General features: G+C 45.1%; 1 protein-coding gene across 1 annotated transcript in view; it reads right to left on the minus strand.

The window, feature by feature from the left end:
• The window catches only part of CNKSR1 (connector enhancer of kinase suppressor of Ras 1), a 455,956-nt gene that overhangs the window by 102,544 nt on the left and 334,926 nt on the right, over positions 1 to 18,486 (minus strand). The window contains exons 16-17 of the mRNA XM_085647776.1: positions 12,697 to 12,768; positions 12,411 to 12,484 (exon numbers count right to left, since the gene is read on the minus strand). Coding sequence (XP_085503902.1) covers positions 12,411 to 12,484; positions 12,697 to 12,768 — 146 coding nt within the window. The remainder of the gene's footprint in view (positions 1 to 12,410; positions 12,485 to 12,696; positions 12,769 to 18,486) is intronic.

The following is an 18,486-nucleotide window of genomic DNA, read 5'->3' on the forward strand; positions in this document are numbered from 1 at the left end:
CATATTTAAAGAGCCTCTTACAGATTGTAGATATGATCCAGTACCCGGTAAAGACGACAGAATGATGCTATCATCAGTACGTCTACGACGAGTTGCGAATTATTTGATGATGCTACCAGGAATGATTGATCATCTAGACAAAATATATCACTTTGTCCAAACAGGGCAAGGTCCTGAAAGTATTGGCGAGGCCATGGCATACCAGAAAGTGGACACGCAAAAACTGTTGTTACGTTTCTTCATAAACTGCCTGATAAGACACAGAGATAGGCCAGGTGTAGACGCGGAAGAAATGAGAGCACTTAACAAATGGGGTCAGAATATAGCAGACGGAAAACATGATAAACAGAATAGTATAGAAAGTATGTACCGAAGGATCAGAAAAACAGTAGAACAAATATGTGAAAAAGAACAGCCTGAAAGAGAAACAGATGCAGATAAAACTGAGTCCTCGGGGGAGGAGGAACACCTAGAAATGACAACAGGACAATTACAATTACCAGCTAGAGAAACGATAGATTATGTAGGTAAGGGAAGATCCTTCAATAATTCAATACGTCCGATACGTCCAGAAAATAAGAGAATTTTTCAAGCAGCTATGTCAAACCCAAAGAACCCTGAACATTTGTTTCAGGCTACTGATAAAATACTTCAAGAACGAATGGGGTACCATGTACTCGATTCTATGGATGAACAAGAATTAGCCAGGTCAGCAGTACAATGGGCTGACAGTTCTGATAAATATAGTGATGACGCGCTAGTACATACGTTTTTGAATCTTTCACCAGACGAACAGCGTTTAGCTGGTATATACATGATACAACACCTCCTTATACTGTACAAAGGCCAACACTCCGATCCTGGTCCCCTACCCGATATACTGATAGAACTACTCATGAATAAATGGAGAGGTCTAGGTACCGATCTAATTAAAGTAATTCTAGAATATCGACACAGATATAGTGCCTTTTTGTGTCCAGAGCATGAACCAGCTCCCTCCATGGAAAAAAAGACGTATTACATAGACAGACAGAATCCCTTACGCGAAGTGCACCCAATTAGAAATGATGATAATACTTTTAGACGCGTGTTTGTGTACACGCCTATAACTAAAATAGAACTATTGGAAATGAAAAAATTTGTGCCCAGCCATGACAGAGATCCAGCAGGTTTCCACCGTGAAATAAAGGACATGTTACTCATGGGTGATTATACCTATCCTGACATTATGAAAATATTGAAAGTATTATTGCCTGCCGGTATTTACGAGAAACTCGAAGAAAAAGAATGGGAGGTGGGAGAACAAAAGATTGATTGGACAGCATTAGAAAATGAAGAAAATGCCCGAACTGCAGGCCTAGGTCTTGGAGACAAAACTAAAGCATTACCAGGATTATTAGTACAAGTATTGCCACGTTTATTAACTACGAAAAAGGAAGACTGGGGAGCAATCTCAGCTTGCAAACAGAAACCCGATGAAGACACTAGTGATTTTTATTCCCGATTTGAAAAATGTTTTGGTATTAATAGCGGCCTGAAAGCAAGTAGTGATTCATATCCACATCTTTTTGTAACAAAATTAGTCGAGAATTCCCTGCCGCAGGTTAAGAACAGAGTATTGAAAGTAGAGAGCTCTTGGCAAGCTAATACCCCGTCACAAATGTTACAAATGTTACAGTACCACCAGAATAGAATTAGAGAAGAACAAGAACACGAACAAAGACGTATGAAAGACACGAAAATGAAAATGCTCGTCGCCCAGTCAGTTCCAGCTGACAGTCATAAAAAGGGTGCGACACAGTCCAATAATTCAGCGGTTCCTGTTAAAGGGACATGCAACTATTGTAAACAGCCAGGTCATTATATAAACGATTGTGCAGTTCTGAAACATAATATCTCTACGGGTAAAACCAAGGAGAGACCACGTCCACCTAGACAGGATCAGATCCAACAACAAGTTCCCCAGAATGTACAGCCTATGCAAGCTGCACAACAGACCGTAGCGGTACCACAGTCACAGCCTATTGCCGCAACACAGAACACGACACAACAGATGTACCAGTATGCACAAAATGACTATCCCGATTATCAGCGATACACATGAAACAGCCTAGAGAGGGAAGTTGGCTTACCCCTTATTGAGGTTCCCGTAGATCAAGAGGGTCCTTATGTACATAGTCAAGTATTAGGGAAAGACAGAAAGTTTTTAATTGATACAGGGGCAAGCAGAACAACTATAAGTCACGACGAGGTTCCAGGGGCACCCCTCTCAGGCTCACAGAATATTTCCCTTGGATTTTCAGGAAAACCTATTGTTAACGAAGTATCGCAACCTCTTCCTCTTGCAGTCGGTCCATTGACACGGACTACAGATCTATTGCTTACAAAATCATGCCCAGAAAACTTGTTAGGTATAAAGACACTGAAAGCTCTAGGAGCTGTAATATGTTGTTCCCCGGAGGGGGTACGACTATTTTTGCGTGACTTCAAAGGTCACTATGTATTTAGAGACATGGATCACAGGTTACAGAATGTCCCTGCACATTTATGGGCACAAGGCCCCACTGATGTAGGTTGTATGCATATTACACCATATCGAGTCACACTCAAAGCAGGAGTGGTATTACCACGAATTCGACAATACAAGTTACCTCCAGATGCTGTAGTGGCTTTGCTGCAAATCATTGACGAGCTCATTGCACAAGGAGTGGTTGTGGAAACCGACTCCAATGTATGTAATTCTCCTATAATTCCGGTTCTTAAACGAACTGATCCAAATGCACCTCCAGTTTATCGATTAATTATTGATCTGCGCGAATTGAATAAATGCATTGTACCACAATATCCCGTGGTTCCAGATATCTCTTCATTATTGACAGCTATAGATTCAGAAGCAACGTTCTTTACTGTAATTGACCTCAAGAACGCCTTCTTTAGCGTCCCAATAGATCCGGAAAGCCAATATTTGTTCGGATTTAGTTTAAATGGACGAAGCTTCAAATTTGCACGCGCACCTCAAGGATTCACAGAAAGCCCCAGCATCTATAGCCAAGCACTGAAAAGACAACTTGACAGTATCCACATGCCTGTTAACACAGCCCTGCTTCAGTATGTCGATGATCTGCTGATCACTGCCCGAAGCAAACCCGAATGTGAAAAAGCATCACTGGCGGTTTTACATTTTCTGGCCGACAAGGGGCACAAGGTGTCCCCTTCGAAGCTGCAATTCTGTGTTCAGCAAGTTGTGTACCTTGGGCACTTGCTGTCCAAGGGGGGAAGACAGCTCACACCTGATCGCATCCAGTTAATTGTAAACATGCCACCACCCAAGACACAAAAGGAGGTGCGGGCCTTCATAGGTCTCACTTCGTACTGTAGACAATGGATTCCCCAATATGCATTTCTAGTAAAGCCACTCATTCAGTTGACAACCCAGGAGGCAGCGACTTCGACTGTCCTCCCTTGGACTCAGGCACATGCACAAGCTTTTGAAGACTTAAAGAAAGCCTTATGTCAAGCACCTGTTTTAGCGACACCATGTTACAGTAAGCCTTTTACACTCTTTGTTACAGAACGCGAAGGTACTGCCTTGTCAGTACTCACCCAGGAACAAGCAGGTTCACACAAACCGTGTGCTTACTTTTCTAGCACATTAGATCCAGTAGCCCAGGCTCTGCCTACATGCCTGAAATCAGTCGCAGCGACAGCTTTAGCGATCAGACAAAGCGATTCCATAGTATTAGGACATCAATTGACAGTGCAAGTTCCACATTCCGTGGAAGTTCTTTTAAACCGAACACAGACTCAGCACTTGACTATAGCACGACTGACAGGTTACGAATTAACATTGTTTCAGCCACACATAGAAATCAGGCGCTGTAGTACATTAAATCCTGCCACACTTTTGCCATTAAGTGGAACAGACCCATTGGCACATGATTGTATTGAAGTCATTACTATTACGACGAAACCCAGACAAGACTTGACAGACATTCCATTACCAGATCCAGACCTGACACTTTATGTGGATGGTTCATGCATGAGAACAAGTACAGGAGAGTTAGTGGCCGCTTACGCAGTCACGACAGACACCGAAGTTATTGAAACGAATTGTATTGACACATTGTCAGCTCAAGCAGCAGAGCTCATCGCTCTGACACAAGCCTGTATTCAAGCCAAAAATAAGAGAGTTAACATATACACAGATTCACGTTATGCATTCGGAGTTGTACACAACTTCGGAGTCCTTTGGCGAGAGAGAGGTTATTTGACTTCTCACGGTGCCAACATTCAACACGGTCCCCTCATTCAAGCTCTGTTAGATGCGATACATCTGCCTACTTCGATATCTATCATGAAGTGCAAGGCCCATACAAAAGTCACCGATATCATTTCCCAGGGTAACGACCTAGCAGACCGAACAGCTAACCAAACAGCACAGAATCGAACTCATGCAACTGACTTGACAAAGACAATAGTTCCGACACCGACACACTGCATGACAGTTAGGGATCCCGCCCTTGATGTAATTGACATACAGACACATGCTACACCAGAGGAAATCAAGAAATGGACTGAACTAGGAGGGATCCAAACAGATCAGGGATGGATGACGAAGGGAAAATCTACATGGTTTCTCCCCGACTCAATGGTTCAAGTTATCGTTAACACAATACATAGTCCAGCACATCTAGGAGAGAAAGCTATGTTAGACAGTATTCAAAACATTTGGTTTAATAAACACTTACGAGCCGCAGCCAAACAGAAAGTCCGTACTTGCATGATTTGTTGTCAGTTCAACCCAGGTAAAGGCGTACCTGTAGATCAAGGTGGATTTCAACCTCCTGATCACCCTTTTGAAGTCCTCCAGATGGATTATATCCAGATGGACCGTTGTCGAGGATTCAAATATGTTCTCGTAGTTGTATGCGCTCTTTCCTGTTGGACAGAAGCATATCCAGTCTCAGATTACACTGCCCCAACCACTGCCAAGCAGCTGGTTCGTGAATTCTTCCCACGGTATGGTTTGCCCCGTATCGTGTACTCAGATAATGGCCAACCGTTCTCATCCGAGCTGATGAAACACATTTCACTCCTGTTAGGCTATCAATGGAAATTCCACTGTGTCCGGCATCCCGAGGCAGCAGGTCTCGTGGAACGTCACAACCAGACTCTGAAAATTCGACTTTCTAAAATCTGTAGAGAGAAAGGCGTCGACTGGATAGTAGCCTTACCAGTTGCACTATTTTACATGAGAATGATAGCACATTCTCGAACAGGGCTATCCCCGTACGAGGTGGTCTTCGGTAGGCCACCAAATATGTGGGGGACGCCTATACCTCGTAAAATCACTGATGTTGATTGTAATATGCTGACAGATTACCTTGCTTCCTTGATGTCTGCACTACAATCTTGCCGTTCACAGGTAGCTGCAGCCTTTCCCGACAACACCGAGGTGAAGCCCCATGAAGTGGTTCCCGGAGATTTTGTTTTTATAAGAAACTTCGACAGGAGGAGCCCGCTGGAGAATCGCTGGCAAACGCCGAAACTAGTACTCCTGACCACGAGGACAGCAGTGAAGGTCGAGGGTCGCAAGGGTTGGCTACACTCGAGCCATATCAAGAAATTTCATGGACTGCCTTCTGATTTGAACTCTCAGCCCTGCCCCCCTCCACAGACTGATTCAAAACTCCCCCTGGTCGAGAAGACTGATTCCCAAGAATACAAACTGAAACTAAGGTCTAGCAAGTCAGACAATTTGATTGTTTAAGTCCTCTCCTAGGTGAATCGGTTAAATTAGTCTCTGACATGTATCCTCTAGACCAAAATCGAGAGAGAGATAGACAGAAACAGCTCAAGAAACGTGCATATTGTAAATCACTTCATAGTCACTGTATAGTGACATTATTGATTATGTTTTTTCTAAATCTTCTGATTATTGCTGCAAGTATACTGTTGCACATATACTATCCTATTTTCAAGCGTGCTCATTCTGCTTACAATGTTACTGCCGAACATTCTTTTAGCGAATTACCTTCACATGAGTTTCCCTATAGACTTGCGCTGCGCAACAACACATTCATTAGTATGTTACATCACTCCCATCAAGCCAGCAACGCTACAAATTGTTGGATATGTGGCCGACTCCCTCCCTATCAGAAATACAAGGGAGTTCTGCCCCTCTTTCCGTATCCATTCACACACAATGGTTCCTGTGGCGCATGGTTTAGTTTGATTAATTCTTTAGATTCAAATACCGTAGTTTACCAGAGCAACTGGGTATGGGGAAACCTGAACTTAGTTTTGCTTAAAGCCTGTTACCCGAACAAGGAGGGACTTCCCAGAAGGACAGGAACTGATCTAGAAAATGAAGTATATGGATTAGGTAACTTTACACTTAACCTCATGATTCTAAATGTTGAATCTGAAGCTGCACCAGTCTTGCCTGCTATGTCCGTATTACCAGTCAAAGGTGAATTATGTGTAAGAAAGAATGGTTCAGTACACCTGGGTCATAGTAAATGTACTACTGTGATCGAATTCAGTGATAGAGGCAAGTCTACATTTAGAGCTTCCCGTCATTCCTACTTCATTTGTGGTCATACCGCATATATACGTTTACCTCTAGATTGGGATGGTATCTGTTACATTGCATTCCTTCTGCCACCTGTTTTCCTAGCCCCTCCTGATTATCATAGAAATACCCATCTAGTACACAATAGACCTCAGAGAGATCTCCCGATTGTCGACTACACTGACACAGCATGGGAACAATATACAGACTTCAATAAAGGTCTCTTTCCCTACATAGGTGTTGTCTCTAATAGTAAACTGATACGCAGATTAACCAGAACCCTTGAAGCAGTAGTGAATGAAACTACCTCTGCCCTAGGCAACTTAACAGAGGAGCAGTCTGCGATGCGGATTGTTGTTCTCCAAAATCGTCTTGTCCTTGACGTCATCCTGGCCGATAGGGGCGGAGCCTGTAGAGTCATCGGATCAAGTTGTTGTGTTTTCATTCCAGAAAACGCGCCATCCGTATATAAAGCCATAACTCATCTTCATAAGATTGCAAGCCAGATACATCAGAATCCAGGCACCTGGACATGGTCCGGTTGGTTCTGGAGCGTGTTGTCAGCCTGGGGATGGAAAGTCCTATCCTTCCTAGGTATTGGCCTTCTCATAGTATTCAGTTGTTGCCTGTGTCTACAATGTGGACCAGTGATTTGCGGCCTGTGTGCCACATCATGTATTCCACGTTCAAGTTCTCATTCAAAATCCCGGAAGAAGAAAGAGGAGCAAATGATGTTACATGAACAGATTGATGGATTCCTGAGGATCGATATCTCATGAAGGGTCCGTAGGGGACAAGGAGGGAATGAGGAAATATGAATTTTTATGATCGATTGTGTCCCCTATCTTAGACCCCAACGGCTCCATGTACATGCTACAAGTACATGTATGTTCCCTCCACTTCAAGCTATGAAGACGCAAATACATATGCGTCCAATGTCAACATGTCCTCTTTCAGATCCGCCATGAATGGGTCGAATATTCCGTTCCTAAGTATGCCTTGCCACCGTCTTTATATGGTATACTTTTCACGTTTTTCAGCTCTGGCAAGGTAGGCCCTGAATTTTGCCATCGAGCTTTTCCTGCTTTCTGCCTCTGAATGCTCCAGCCTGGACCTGCATCTGTATCCATGACCTTTGTCTTACTTCCTGCGCGGCTAACGGTGCCTGGCCCGGCCTGTTGCCTGCCAAGACTGTATTCAGCCTTCAAGTTATCTGCTCCGCTCCTCGAGAAATGCATTCCTGTCTAGTAGTTTAGGTAAACATCCTTCCAGCTACAGAGTAAAGGGCCCGGCCTTACTGTCTCCGTGCAAGTAATTCATGGCTTCTGTTGCCATGGTAGGCCCATGCCCCCTCGCATCTCATGTAGACACATAGACGCTTATACACGCACTAGTAGTTAGTATAGGATAGCCTCTGCCTGAGAGACCTTTCCTTCCAGATAATACAGTTCCTTAAACACAAGATATTAGATACGATTTGGGATTAGGTTGTTCTGACATCCCAGACTTCTGTCTCCTCATGTAGGGCTAAATGTCAAGTCCCCTTCACCCTCCAGTTACACGTCAATCGCACGTCATGCTACTGTGCGCGCATATTTGGCATATATTTCTGCTGACTTTGCAGGATTCTCTTATGGATCCACCCACCTGTGTCATCATCATAATGACGTTTCTAGTACATGCCCTCATGCACGCCTATTGTAACGCCTTTTTCATTACGTATGTGTATTCTTATCTCTCTTCTCAGCTGTCACGCCTTCTGCATATGTCTTTACTGTAATGCATTGACTATATATACGATAACCTGTCAATAAAGTATCGCTCTATCCCTTCCCGAACCTTCGTGGTGACGGAACCCGATTGCCTGGTTCGAACCAATTCCTTTGTAAGGAATAAACCCATATTATAACCTCAAATACCACGGATTCTGCCTCTTATTTTACTGAGTTATTCTTATTGAATTTTACCGCATAAATTAAGTCTAGGTAATTAAAATTTACCACAAAAGCATTGTGAATTTTCCCCTTTTGAAGAATCAGTTCAAAATCCTGAGGTCCAGGATATACCTGGAATGGCATCCCTGCCTCGTTTCCTGCACTGGGACAAATTCCACTCCGCCTTCGAGCACGAGGGATTAGGCTTCTTGTTGAACGATTTGTAAATTGTCCAGAGAGGGAGACTCTGAGAGGATACGCAAGGGAGGAAGAGGTTCTTGGAAGGGTAGACTATACACGCTTTGTACAATTTGTAAGACACAAAGGAGGGAAGTGATGGACTCCTTGTGAGAATACCCGTCCTCCAACTGGTAGAGCATGTTCTGGTAGAACAGAATAAGGGCTGCTAGCCTGTTGCTGCTGGTGAAAAGAAAGAGAAGGAGGTGGGAGATACAGGGCGGGTGCACGGTCTTCCTTGACCCCACCCTCTGTATTGCTTGAACAATGACTTAGACTGTTGCTGCTGAAGGTTGTGCTGCTGTTTGCCTCCAATGTAATCTCTTAGCTTGACTGTGTTTGAAGACCCAAGGATCTGGCTGTTAATATGTTCTCCTTGAACCTTTCAAGTGCAGAGTCCGCCTTAGCTTCAAAGAGGCAAGAACCATTAAAGTAGACTGGACAGCCTAGTGGAATCAGAGTTTCAGAGCCAAGCATGGCCATGTGCCCATAGCATTGCCCATAGAATCAGCCGTGCCCAGGCCCGATTTGATAAACTGCTTGGCAGCAGCTTGCCCATCTGCAATCAGGCCAGAGAAATGTCCTCCAAGATTGTCTGAGAAGTTGGGGGTAACTGCTTGTGCAGAGTCCAGCAAAGAATGTACATATATTCTTAACAAGCAAATGATGTTGATAAATTTTAAAGCCATGCTTTGAGAAGATTTTCTCAGGATAGCGATCCATTGTCTTAGACTTCCTGTCCACAGACGTAGACAGGAATGATCTTGGAGTGAGCTTTGAGAAGCACGAGTCCTAGACCATAAAACGTTCAGGAAATGGATGGGCTGAAAGGAAGGTAGAATTTCCTGGTAGTGGTTTCTATGGAGGTAGTTGTTTTTTCCCAAATAAGTTAAGTCAGGGCATCATTAGATGGGAAAAGTTGCTCAAATGCATGGGTAGTGTTATGCAGGAAATCCATCAGAATGTTAAACAACTTCTGTAGATAGTACCTGTAAGTCCAACAAATCGGCAGCTTTTCTGACCATTGCACAATAGGAGGTTATCTCTGGGGTAGAAATGACTGTAGGAGATAGGATCCCCCACCCTGGAGAAGAGTCCATACATCTGGATCTTTCAGACCTTCAAACTGCAGATCTAGACTTGGCTGGCCACAATCACCATCATTAACATCTTGATTGCCCTGAGGGCCAGTCTTGCAAAGAAAAACATTCCTTTTTCCAGAAGCCTCTGCCCTTCTCTTCTTCACCTATGAGGCTTCATAGGGAACCCTCCGACTGAGGCCATCATGGAGGAAGGGATCATGGCCTAATTTAAATTCCTGAACATGGCATCCAGAAAGGCCAACGGAACCATCCCCGGAGCTAGAAAGTCGGGGTACTGAGTACCTGAATGGGGGCACCAGATCTGAAATTGGCATCGGGCCCGTGGAGCTGAAGGTGCAGAGTCAGTCAGAGACAACAACACTCGATCTTCTTCCAGTGGACTCTTCAGATTCTGGAAAAGGTGAAGTCAAATATCTTTTGAGATGACAACTTAGGGCTCTCGCTGTCATGCATGTGTCCTCTTTAGTTTTCTTTCGGGATGACCTGGAAATTGGAGGGGATGGCCATCTTGATCCTGGGCATGACGTGCGACATCCATGCCATTCTTGTGGTTCTTTGACCATAAACATCTTGGCCTTACTTACACTGAATGCTTTGGGATGCATTCTCTGGCAGGAACTGCATGCCTCAATGTCATTGTCCAAATCTATGCACCAGAGACACGTTTTGTGATGGACATCTGACCCTCACAATTTCTGCACAGACTGAACCAGAACGCTTTGGAAAGGACATCATGAGAACTGCACCAATACAGAAATAAAACGAAGAGAAATCCTTAAATAACAAGCCCCCCTTTTTCTGAGGAGAGTTAACTTTAGAACGCGTTAATGGAGTGGAAAAATGGGAACTGATGTCAGCATGCCGATGAAGGTGCTTTATGGCTCCAGCGACATAACATGGTGCCACTGGCACCCAATACCGACGTGGGAGAGCTATTAGACAAATTTCCATATCCAGACTGGTGCCTGGGATATTCAAAAAAGGAGAGAAATCTTCAGATGTAGCCATCATAACTATTTGATTGCTTGTCCAAGATTTTTAATTTTGATTGTTTCATTTTTTTAAATTCTTGTTCTTTTTACCAAATTGGCATGGGAACTTTATTGAAAAGTTCTGACTTTAATGTTGTTTTGGTGCTGCTGGGGCAGTTACTTAAGTTCCTCTGTGGAAAGGCGTGTCACTTTGCATCCTCATTACCACGGGTAATCCAAGTTTATTTACTGAAACTATTTAAGTAACAAAGGACTACATTATTACTTGGGTTGGATCCTCATCCCAAAGTAAAAATGTCTCTTACCGGTAGTAACACTAAACATAGTTTATGAAAATGGAGATGTTTGAAGGGTAAGGTTTTAAATTTAGAACAACCAATGGGGATGAAGGACAATGATGCATATAGCTGCTTCATTTGAAAATTACAAAAGGTGGAGACATTGACTGCAAAGTGGAGCACACATCTCTCCCCATAGAACTGAAGCTGAATTTACATGACAAGTGTGAAGAAGAAGCCAGAAATGGCCGGGTAACAGGTAAAGACATTCACAAGGATTACAAGGGAAGAACACATTCATGAAATAGAGCATGTAAGAGATATTTTATTTATGTTACCCTGATGACCGTAAATGTAAAAACCAATAATGCCAGGAAACGCCCTTTCTCTTAAATGGGAAAGCAAATTGTATTTAAATTGAAGAATGGTGTATGCAAATTCTGCAGTTTAATATTGTAATGTGTGTTTGAATTGATTTGCACTTCTGACGAAGTTTTAAGGATACAAACAAAACTTGTCCAGTTAGAATCGGAGAACAACTTTTGAAGAGGCACAAAAGGATATGTAAGAAACTTTGAATTAATTCATTTAATAAAAATGATGAGATTATATTCTTAGCAAAAGCCATTTTTGTGATACGAAAGTATTCCAGATTTATTTTTGTACTACAGACAAATCTTATGACCCACTGTATGTATGAAGCACCTGAAATCTTTGACAAGCGTTAATTACAAGGAGTGGGAGTGCTGTGATTTCAATTTAATCCTGCTGAGCAGGTGTGAGCCAGAAGGGGCATAGGTAAAGGTTGAGATGTGCATCCTCTAGTCCGCTCCATCAGAGGAAAGACAGCTTAAATGGAGGCTTAACATCAGAAACCTTGTGTCTATTTCAGATCCTGCTATGTCGCTCTCTGTGCAGGTATATCCCTTGGAGGCTCCACACATTCCTCAAATGTAATAAGCATAAGTTACAGTCACTTACACTTCAAGGGAGGAAGGGGATCAAATGCCTCACTGCACCACCACACACCTAAACATTGTCCAAATATTCCCCAAGTTACCTTTACATACCTCAGAGTTGACTCATGCCCCTAGAGTTCATCACCTGTCTCACAGCATTGGTGCAATGTTGCAGAGCATTGGTCCCATGTTCCCAATAGTTGCCCACATATTCTTTGCAACTGTCTCCATGGGTCAATTTCCTTCTACACCTTGGAGTTTCCCCATGTGCTTCAAGTAAGCCCCCTATGTCTCTTAGAGCTGACCATACAGTCATCAGAGCAGTGCTCTCACCTTCCTCCTTGGGGTGATGTGCCTTTGATGGGGAGGTGTATTTTGTGACAGAGGTGATGAGACGAGTCACCCACCTACAAAACAAAGAGCATCAAACTATTATAATGTACAATGAGACACCACTTAAGGAGTTGACTAAATAGATCACATGCTACATGATAACGGTAATATTCAACAGCTAGAAAAGGACAAGGCAGGGCCAGAAGGGGATTACAGGGTGAATGTTAATATTTTATATGCAAGTTTATGAAGTGCAGAACACAAAATATGGAGATTCATCACTCACATGCTCATTTCAGCAAGGCTGTCTGCTGCAAACACAAATGGTTTGTACTTTTCATGACAGAGCTGGAACTCACTGAAAAACAGGAAGGGATTCAGAGACCCACACATTTTCCACATCAAACCTCCACTTTACACCTTAATGCAAATAACTATTTTAAACTTCTCAAAACAAAGACAAGTAATTCCCTCAAACCCTCCCAGAATGGAGTGCAAACGTCTTATAACAAGCATTGGCAAAAGCAAGAGGTCTCACCTTTACAAAAGCTATTGGCTTTGGCAATGATTTTTGCCATGTTGTACACCAGTGAGGCTGCGGTTCAGCATGGCTAAATGTTAGGGGCGTGGAGTGTCCTATAGTGGAGAGTGGGAAGGGGGGGGGGCAGAGTAGAGTGTCAGACTGGATTTGTTGTCGTACAGAGGAGTAGGGGGGAGTGGAGTGTCTTAAACTTGAGTACAGGGGAATAGACTTCAGTGGCAGAGTGCAGTGTCTTAGAGTGGGGTCATGTAGAGTGGAGTGGGGTGGAGTAGATTGAGGTGGGTTGAATTGTAGTAGATGGGGTGGGTTGGATTGGGGTAGAATAGGTTGCATTGGGGTAGAATGGGTTGGATTGAGTGGGTTGGATTGAGTGGCATGAGGTGGATTACAGTGGGTGGACTGGAGTAGATTAGAGTGGGGTGGACTGAATTGGAATGAGGTGGATTACATTATTTTGGGTGGGGTGGATTGGATTAGAGGAGGGTGGTTTGGAGTGGGTGAATTAGAGTGAAGTGAAGGGGGTTAACTGGACTGGAGAGGGCTGAATTGGGGTAGATTGGAGTGGATTGTATTGGGGTGGGGTGGGGTGGTTTGAAGTGGGGTTGATTGGACTGGAGTGGGGTAGATTTAACTGGAGTGGGACTGATTGGAGTGTGGGGAGTTGGATGGATTGAGTGGGGTGGACTAAACTTGGGTGGGATGGTTTGGGGCGGGGTGGAATGGAGTGTGTGGACTGGATGGGGTGAACTACATTGGAGTGGGGTGGATTGGAGTGAGGTGGACTGGAGTGGATTGGAGAGGGGTGGAATGGAGTGGGGAGGGGTGGGGTGTGGTGGAATGGAGCAGGGTAGATTAGGGTGGGGTGGACTGGATTGAGGTGGATTGGGTGTGGTGTGTGGATTGGAGTGAACTAAATTGGATTAGGGTGGAATGGATTGGTGTGGGGGGATTGGATTAGGGTGAGGTGGATTGGATTATGGTGAGGTGGATTGGAGCAGATTGTTCTGGATTGGATTGGAGTGGGGCAGACTGTTTTGGATTGGAGTGAGGCAGATCATTTTGGTTTGGAGGGGGCAGCTTGTTTTGGATTGGAGTGGGGTAGATTGTTTTGGATTGGAGTGGGGCAGATTGTTTTGGAGTGGGGCAGTTTGGAGTGGGCCAGTTTGGAGTGGGCGGACTGTTTTGGATTGTAATGGGGCAGATTGGAGTGAAGCAGATTATTTTGGATTGGGGCAGATTGAAGTGGGGGCCAATGTTTTGGATTAGAATGGGTCAAATATTTTGATTTAGAGTGGGGTGGATTAGATTGGTGAGGTGGATGGGAGTGCGGTGAATTGGGATAGAGTGGGTGGATTGTGGTGAGGTGGATTAGATTGCAGTTCGGCGGATTGGGTTGGAGTGGGGTGGATTGTTTTGGATTGGGGCAGATTATTTTGGATTGGAGTGGGGCAGATTGTTTTGGATTGGAGTGGGGCATATTGTTTTGGATTGGAGTGGGGCAGATTTTTTGGGATTGGAGTGGGGCAGATTTTTTGGGATTGGAGTGGGGCAGATTGGAGTGGGGCAGATTGTTTTGGATTGGAGTGGGGCAGATTGTTTTGGATTGGAATGGGGCAGATTGTATTGGACTGGAGTGGGGCAGATTGGATTGGATTGGAGTGGGGCAGATTGTTTTGGATTGGAGTGGGGCAGATTGTTTTGGATTGGAGTAGGGGAGATTGGAGTGGGGCAGATTGTTTTGGATTGGAGTGGGGCAGATTGGAGTGGGGCAGATTGTTTTGGATTGGAGTGAGGCAGATTGTTTTGGATTGGGGCAGATTGTTTTGGATTGGGGCAGATTGTTTTGGAGTGGGGCAGATTGTTTTGGAGTGGGGCAGATTGTTTTGGAGTAGGGCAGATTGGAGTGGGTAAGACTGTTTTGGAGTGGGACAGGTTGGAGTGGGGCAGGTTTTTTGGATTGGAGTGGGGCAGATTGGAGTGGGGCAGATTGTTTTGGATTGATGTGGGGCAGATTGCTTTGTATTGGAGCAGATTGTTTTGGATTGGAGTGGGACAGATTGGAGTGGGGCAGATTGTTTTGGATTGGGGCAGATTGGAGTGGGGCGGATTGTTTTGGATTGGAGTGGGGCAGATCGGAGTGGGGCAGGTTGCTTTGGATTGGAGTGGGGCAGTTTGTTTTGGATTGGAGTGGGGCAGATTTTTTGGGATTGGAGTGGGGCAGATTTTTTGGGATTGGAGTGGGGCAGATTTTTTGGGATTGGAGTGGGGCAGATTGGAGTGGGGCAGATTGTTTTGGATTGGAGTGGGGCAGATTGTTTTGGATTGGAATGGGGCAGATTGTATTGGATTGGAGTGGGGCAGATTGTATTGGATTGGAGTGGGGCATATTGTTTTGGATTGGAGAGTGGCAGATTGTTTTGGCTTGGAGTGGGGCAGATTGTTTTGGATTGGAGTAGGGGAGATTGGAGTGGGGCAGATTGTTTTGGATTGGAGTGAGGCAGATTGGAGTGGGGCAGATTGTTTTGGATTGGAGTGAGGCAGATTGTTTTGGATTGGGGCAGATTGTTTTGGATTGGGGCAGATTGTTTTGGAGTGGGGCAGATTGTTTTGGAGTGGGGCAGATTGTTTTGGAGTAGGGCAGATTGGAGTGGGTAAGACTGTTTTGGAGTGGGACAGGTTGGAGTGGGGCAGGTTTTTTGGATTGGAGTGGGGCAGATTGCTTTGTATTGGAGCAGATTGTTTTGGATTGGAGTGGGGCAGATCGGAGTGGGGCAGGTTGCTTTGGATTGGAGTGGGGCAGTTTGTTTTGGATTGGAGTGGGGCAGGTTGCTTTGGATTGGAGTGGGGCAGTTTGTTTTGGATTGGAGTGGGGCAGATTTTTTGGGATTGGAGTGGGGCAGATTTTTTGGGATTGGAGTGGGGCAGATTTTTTGGGATTGGAGCGGGGCAGATTTTTTGGGATTGGAGTGGGGCAGATTGTTTTGGATTGGAGTGGGGCAGATTGTATTGGATTGGAGTGGGGCAGATTGTATTGGATTGGAGTGGGGCAGATTGTATTGGATTGGAGTGGGGCAGATTGTTTTGGATTGGAGAGTGGCAGATTGTTTTGGCTTGGAGTGGGGCAGATTGTTTTGGATTGGAGTAGGGGAGATTGGAGTGGGGCAGATTGTTTTGGATTGGAGTGGGGCAGATTGGAGTGGGGCAGATTGTTTTGGATTGGAGTGGGGCAGATTGTTTTGGATTGGGGCAGATTGTTTTGGAGTGGGGCAGATTGTTTTGGAGTGGGGCAGATTGTTTTGGATCAGAGCGGGGCAGATTGTTTTGGATCAGAGCGGGGCAGATTGTTTTGGATCAGAGCGGGGCAGATTGTTTTGGATCAGAGCGGGGCAGATTGTTTTGGATCAGAGCGGGGCACATTGTTTTGGATCAGAGCGGGGCACATTGTTTTGGATCAGAGCGGGGCACATTGTTTTGGATCAGAGCGGGGCACATTGTTTTGGAACAGAGCGGGGCACATTGTTTTGGAACAGAGCGGGGCACATTGTTTTGGAACAGAGCGGGGCACATTGTTTTGGAACAGAGCGGGGCACATTGTTTTGGAACAGAGCGGGGCACATTGTTTTGGAACAGAGCGGGGCACATTGTTTTGGAACAGAGCGGGGCCGATCAGAGCGGGGCCGATCAGAGCGGGGCCGATCAGAGCGGGGCCGATCAGAGCGGGGCCGATCAGAGCGGGGCCGGTCAGAGCGGGGCCGGTCAGAGCGGGGCCGGTCAGAGCGGGGCCGGTCAGAGCGGGGCCGGTCAGAGCGGGGCCGGTCAGAGCGGGGCCGGTCAGAGCGGGGCCGATCAGAGCGGGGCCGATCAGAGCGGGGCCGATCAGAGCGGGGCCGATCAGAGCGGGGCCGATCAGAGCGGGGCCGATCAGAGCGGGGCCGATCAGAGCGGGGCCGATCAGAGCGGGGCCGATCAGAGCGGGGCCGATCAGAGCGGGGCCGATCAGAGCGGGGCCGATCAGAGCGGGGCCGATCAGAGCGGGGCCGATCAGAGCGGGGCCGATCAGAGCGGGGCCGATCAGAGCGGGGCCGATCAGAGCGGGCCGATTTGGAGCGGGGCAGATTTGGAGCGGGGAAGATTTGGAGAGGGGCAGATTTGGAGAGGGGCAGATTTGGAGAGGGGCAGATTTGGAGAGGGGCAGATTGTTTTGGATTTGAATGGGGCGGAGTGGGTTAGGGAAATTGGAGGATGGTGGATTGGATTAGGGCGAGTGGGTGGATTGGGTTAGGGCTGACTGGGGTGTGGTGGACTAGGGTGAACTGTACAATTATGGGTTAAAGCATCATTGCAGAAATTACACATAAAAAGCAATGTCACTTTGCAATAAAATAATCCTCATCTTTCGAGAAAAGTGCCCACGAGCAAAAGCACAAGAAACTACAGGTGCAAAGAGAGAAAAAGAAGACTTAGCAAAATAAAAGAAAGTTAACCATAGAAAACGAATCTTTGCAATTTTGTTTGTCCAGCTGGGCATTTTTCGCCATTCACACGCCTTTTGTTTGGAGGGCACAGAAAGTTAGAAAGAACAAAACCGAACCTAATCACTTTAGGAGCAGCGGACGGGCGCTGATTACGTTGAATCAATCAGTGCTTGGTCCCTGCTCCACAGAGAGGAAAGGAAATGATGTTAGGCTTGCCTTGACGAATTATGAGGCTGTCAAAAAAGAGTGCCACACAAGCCAAACAAGCATTGGCATAGCCAATAGTTCTCTCCTTTGGGACCTTATAAGTGTTTAGCCATGCAACGGCTGATGTTGCACCAAGGATATTGTGCTGCATAACTAAATACTTATAAGGTCCCAAAAGCAAGACCTATTGGCTATGCCAAGGCTTGTTACCGATGCTATTACGAATGCTAGTGTTCCTTGTCACAGCTACTTGTTCTTGGTCACAATGGGACCGGTGCGTTATTTTCCAATAGATTTTTTATGTAAAATGCAAATCTTTTCTCTCTGTAAAACAATTTTAGACTGTGATATGGTCATTCCAATAGTCATGTAACCGATTCATGTTTTATTAATTAGTCATGTAACTAACTTTTGTGCTACTGATTGTACAGGTCAACTTGGAAGTGACTAGTTCTTGCAGATTCGGACCAGTGATGTTTTTAAATTACCTGCATTTTGTAATCTTTGGATATACTTGTAATACTTTGCTTTTATAATTAAAATTTGAAATACTATTTAAAAAAAAACAACTAGCTAATTGTATATTAGCGTCTATGAGTCAAATCAGAGTTTATAGAAAACTGTTAGCATTGTTGAGTTCTGCAAATTGTAGGTAGTGCTTATTGAATTTGTGTCTGTACAAATGCAAAATAGACAAAATGTTTGGTGACCAGTTTGTGAATTACATGCCCAAGTGTGTTCTGCAAAATGCACCAGTCCAGTGATTTTCACAAAGGAGATGTAATATGAAGCACACTTTGGCAGAATGAAATTTACAGCACTTGCAACTTGCAAATTACTTCCAGCTACCAGG

This window comes from Triturus cristatus, chromosome 3_2, assembly GCF_964204655.1.
Source record: "Triturus cristatus chromosome 3_2, aTriCri1.1, whole genome shotgun sequence".
Lineage (NCBI taxonomy): Eukaryota > Metazoa > Chordata > Amphibia > Caudata > Salamandridae > Triturus > Triturus cristatus.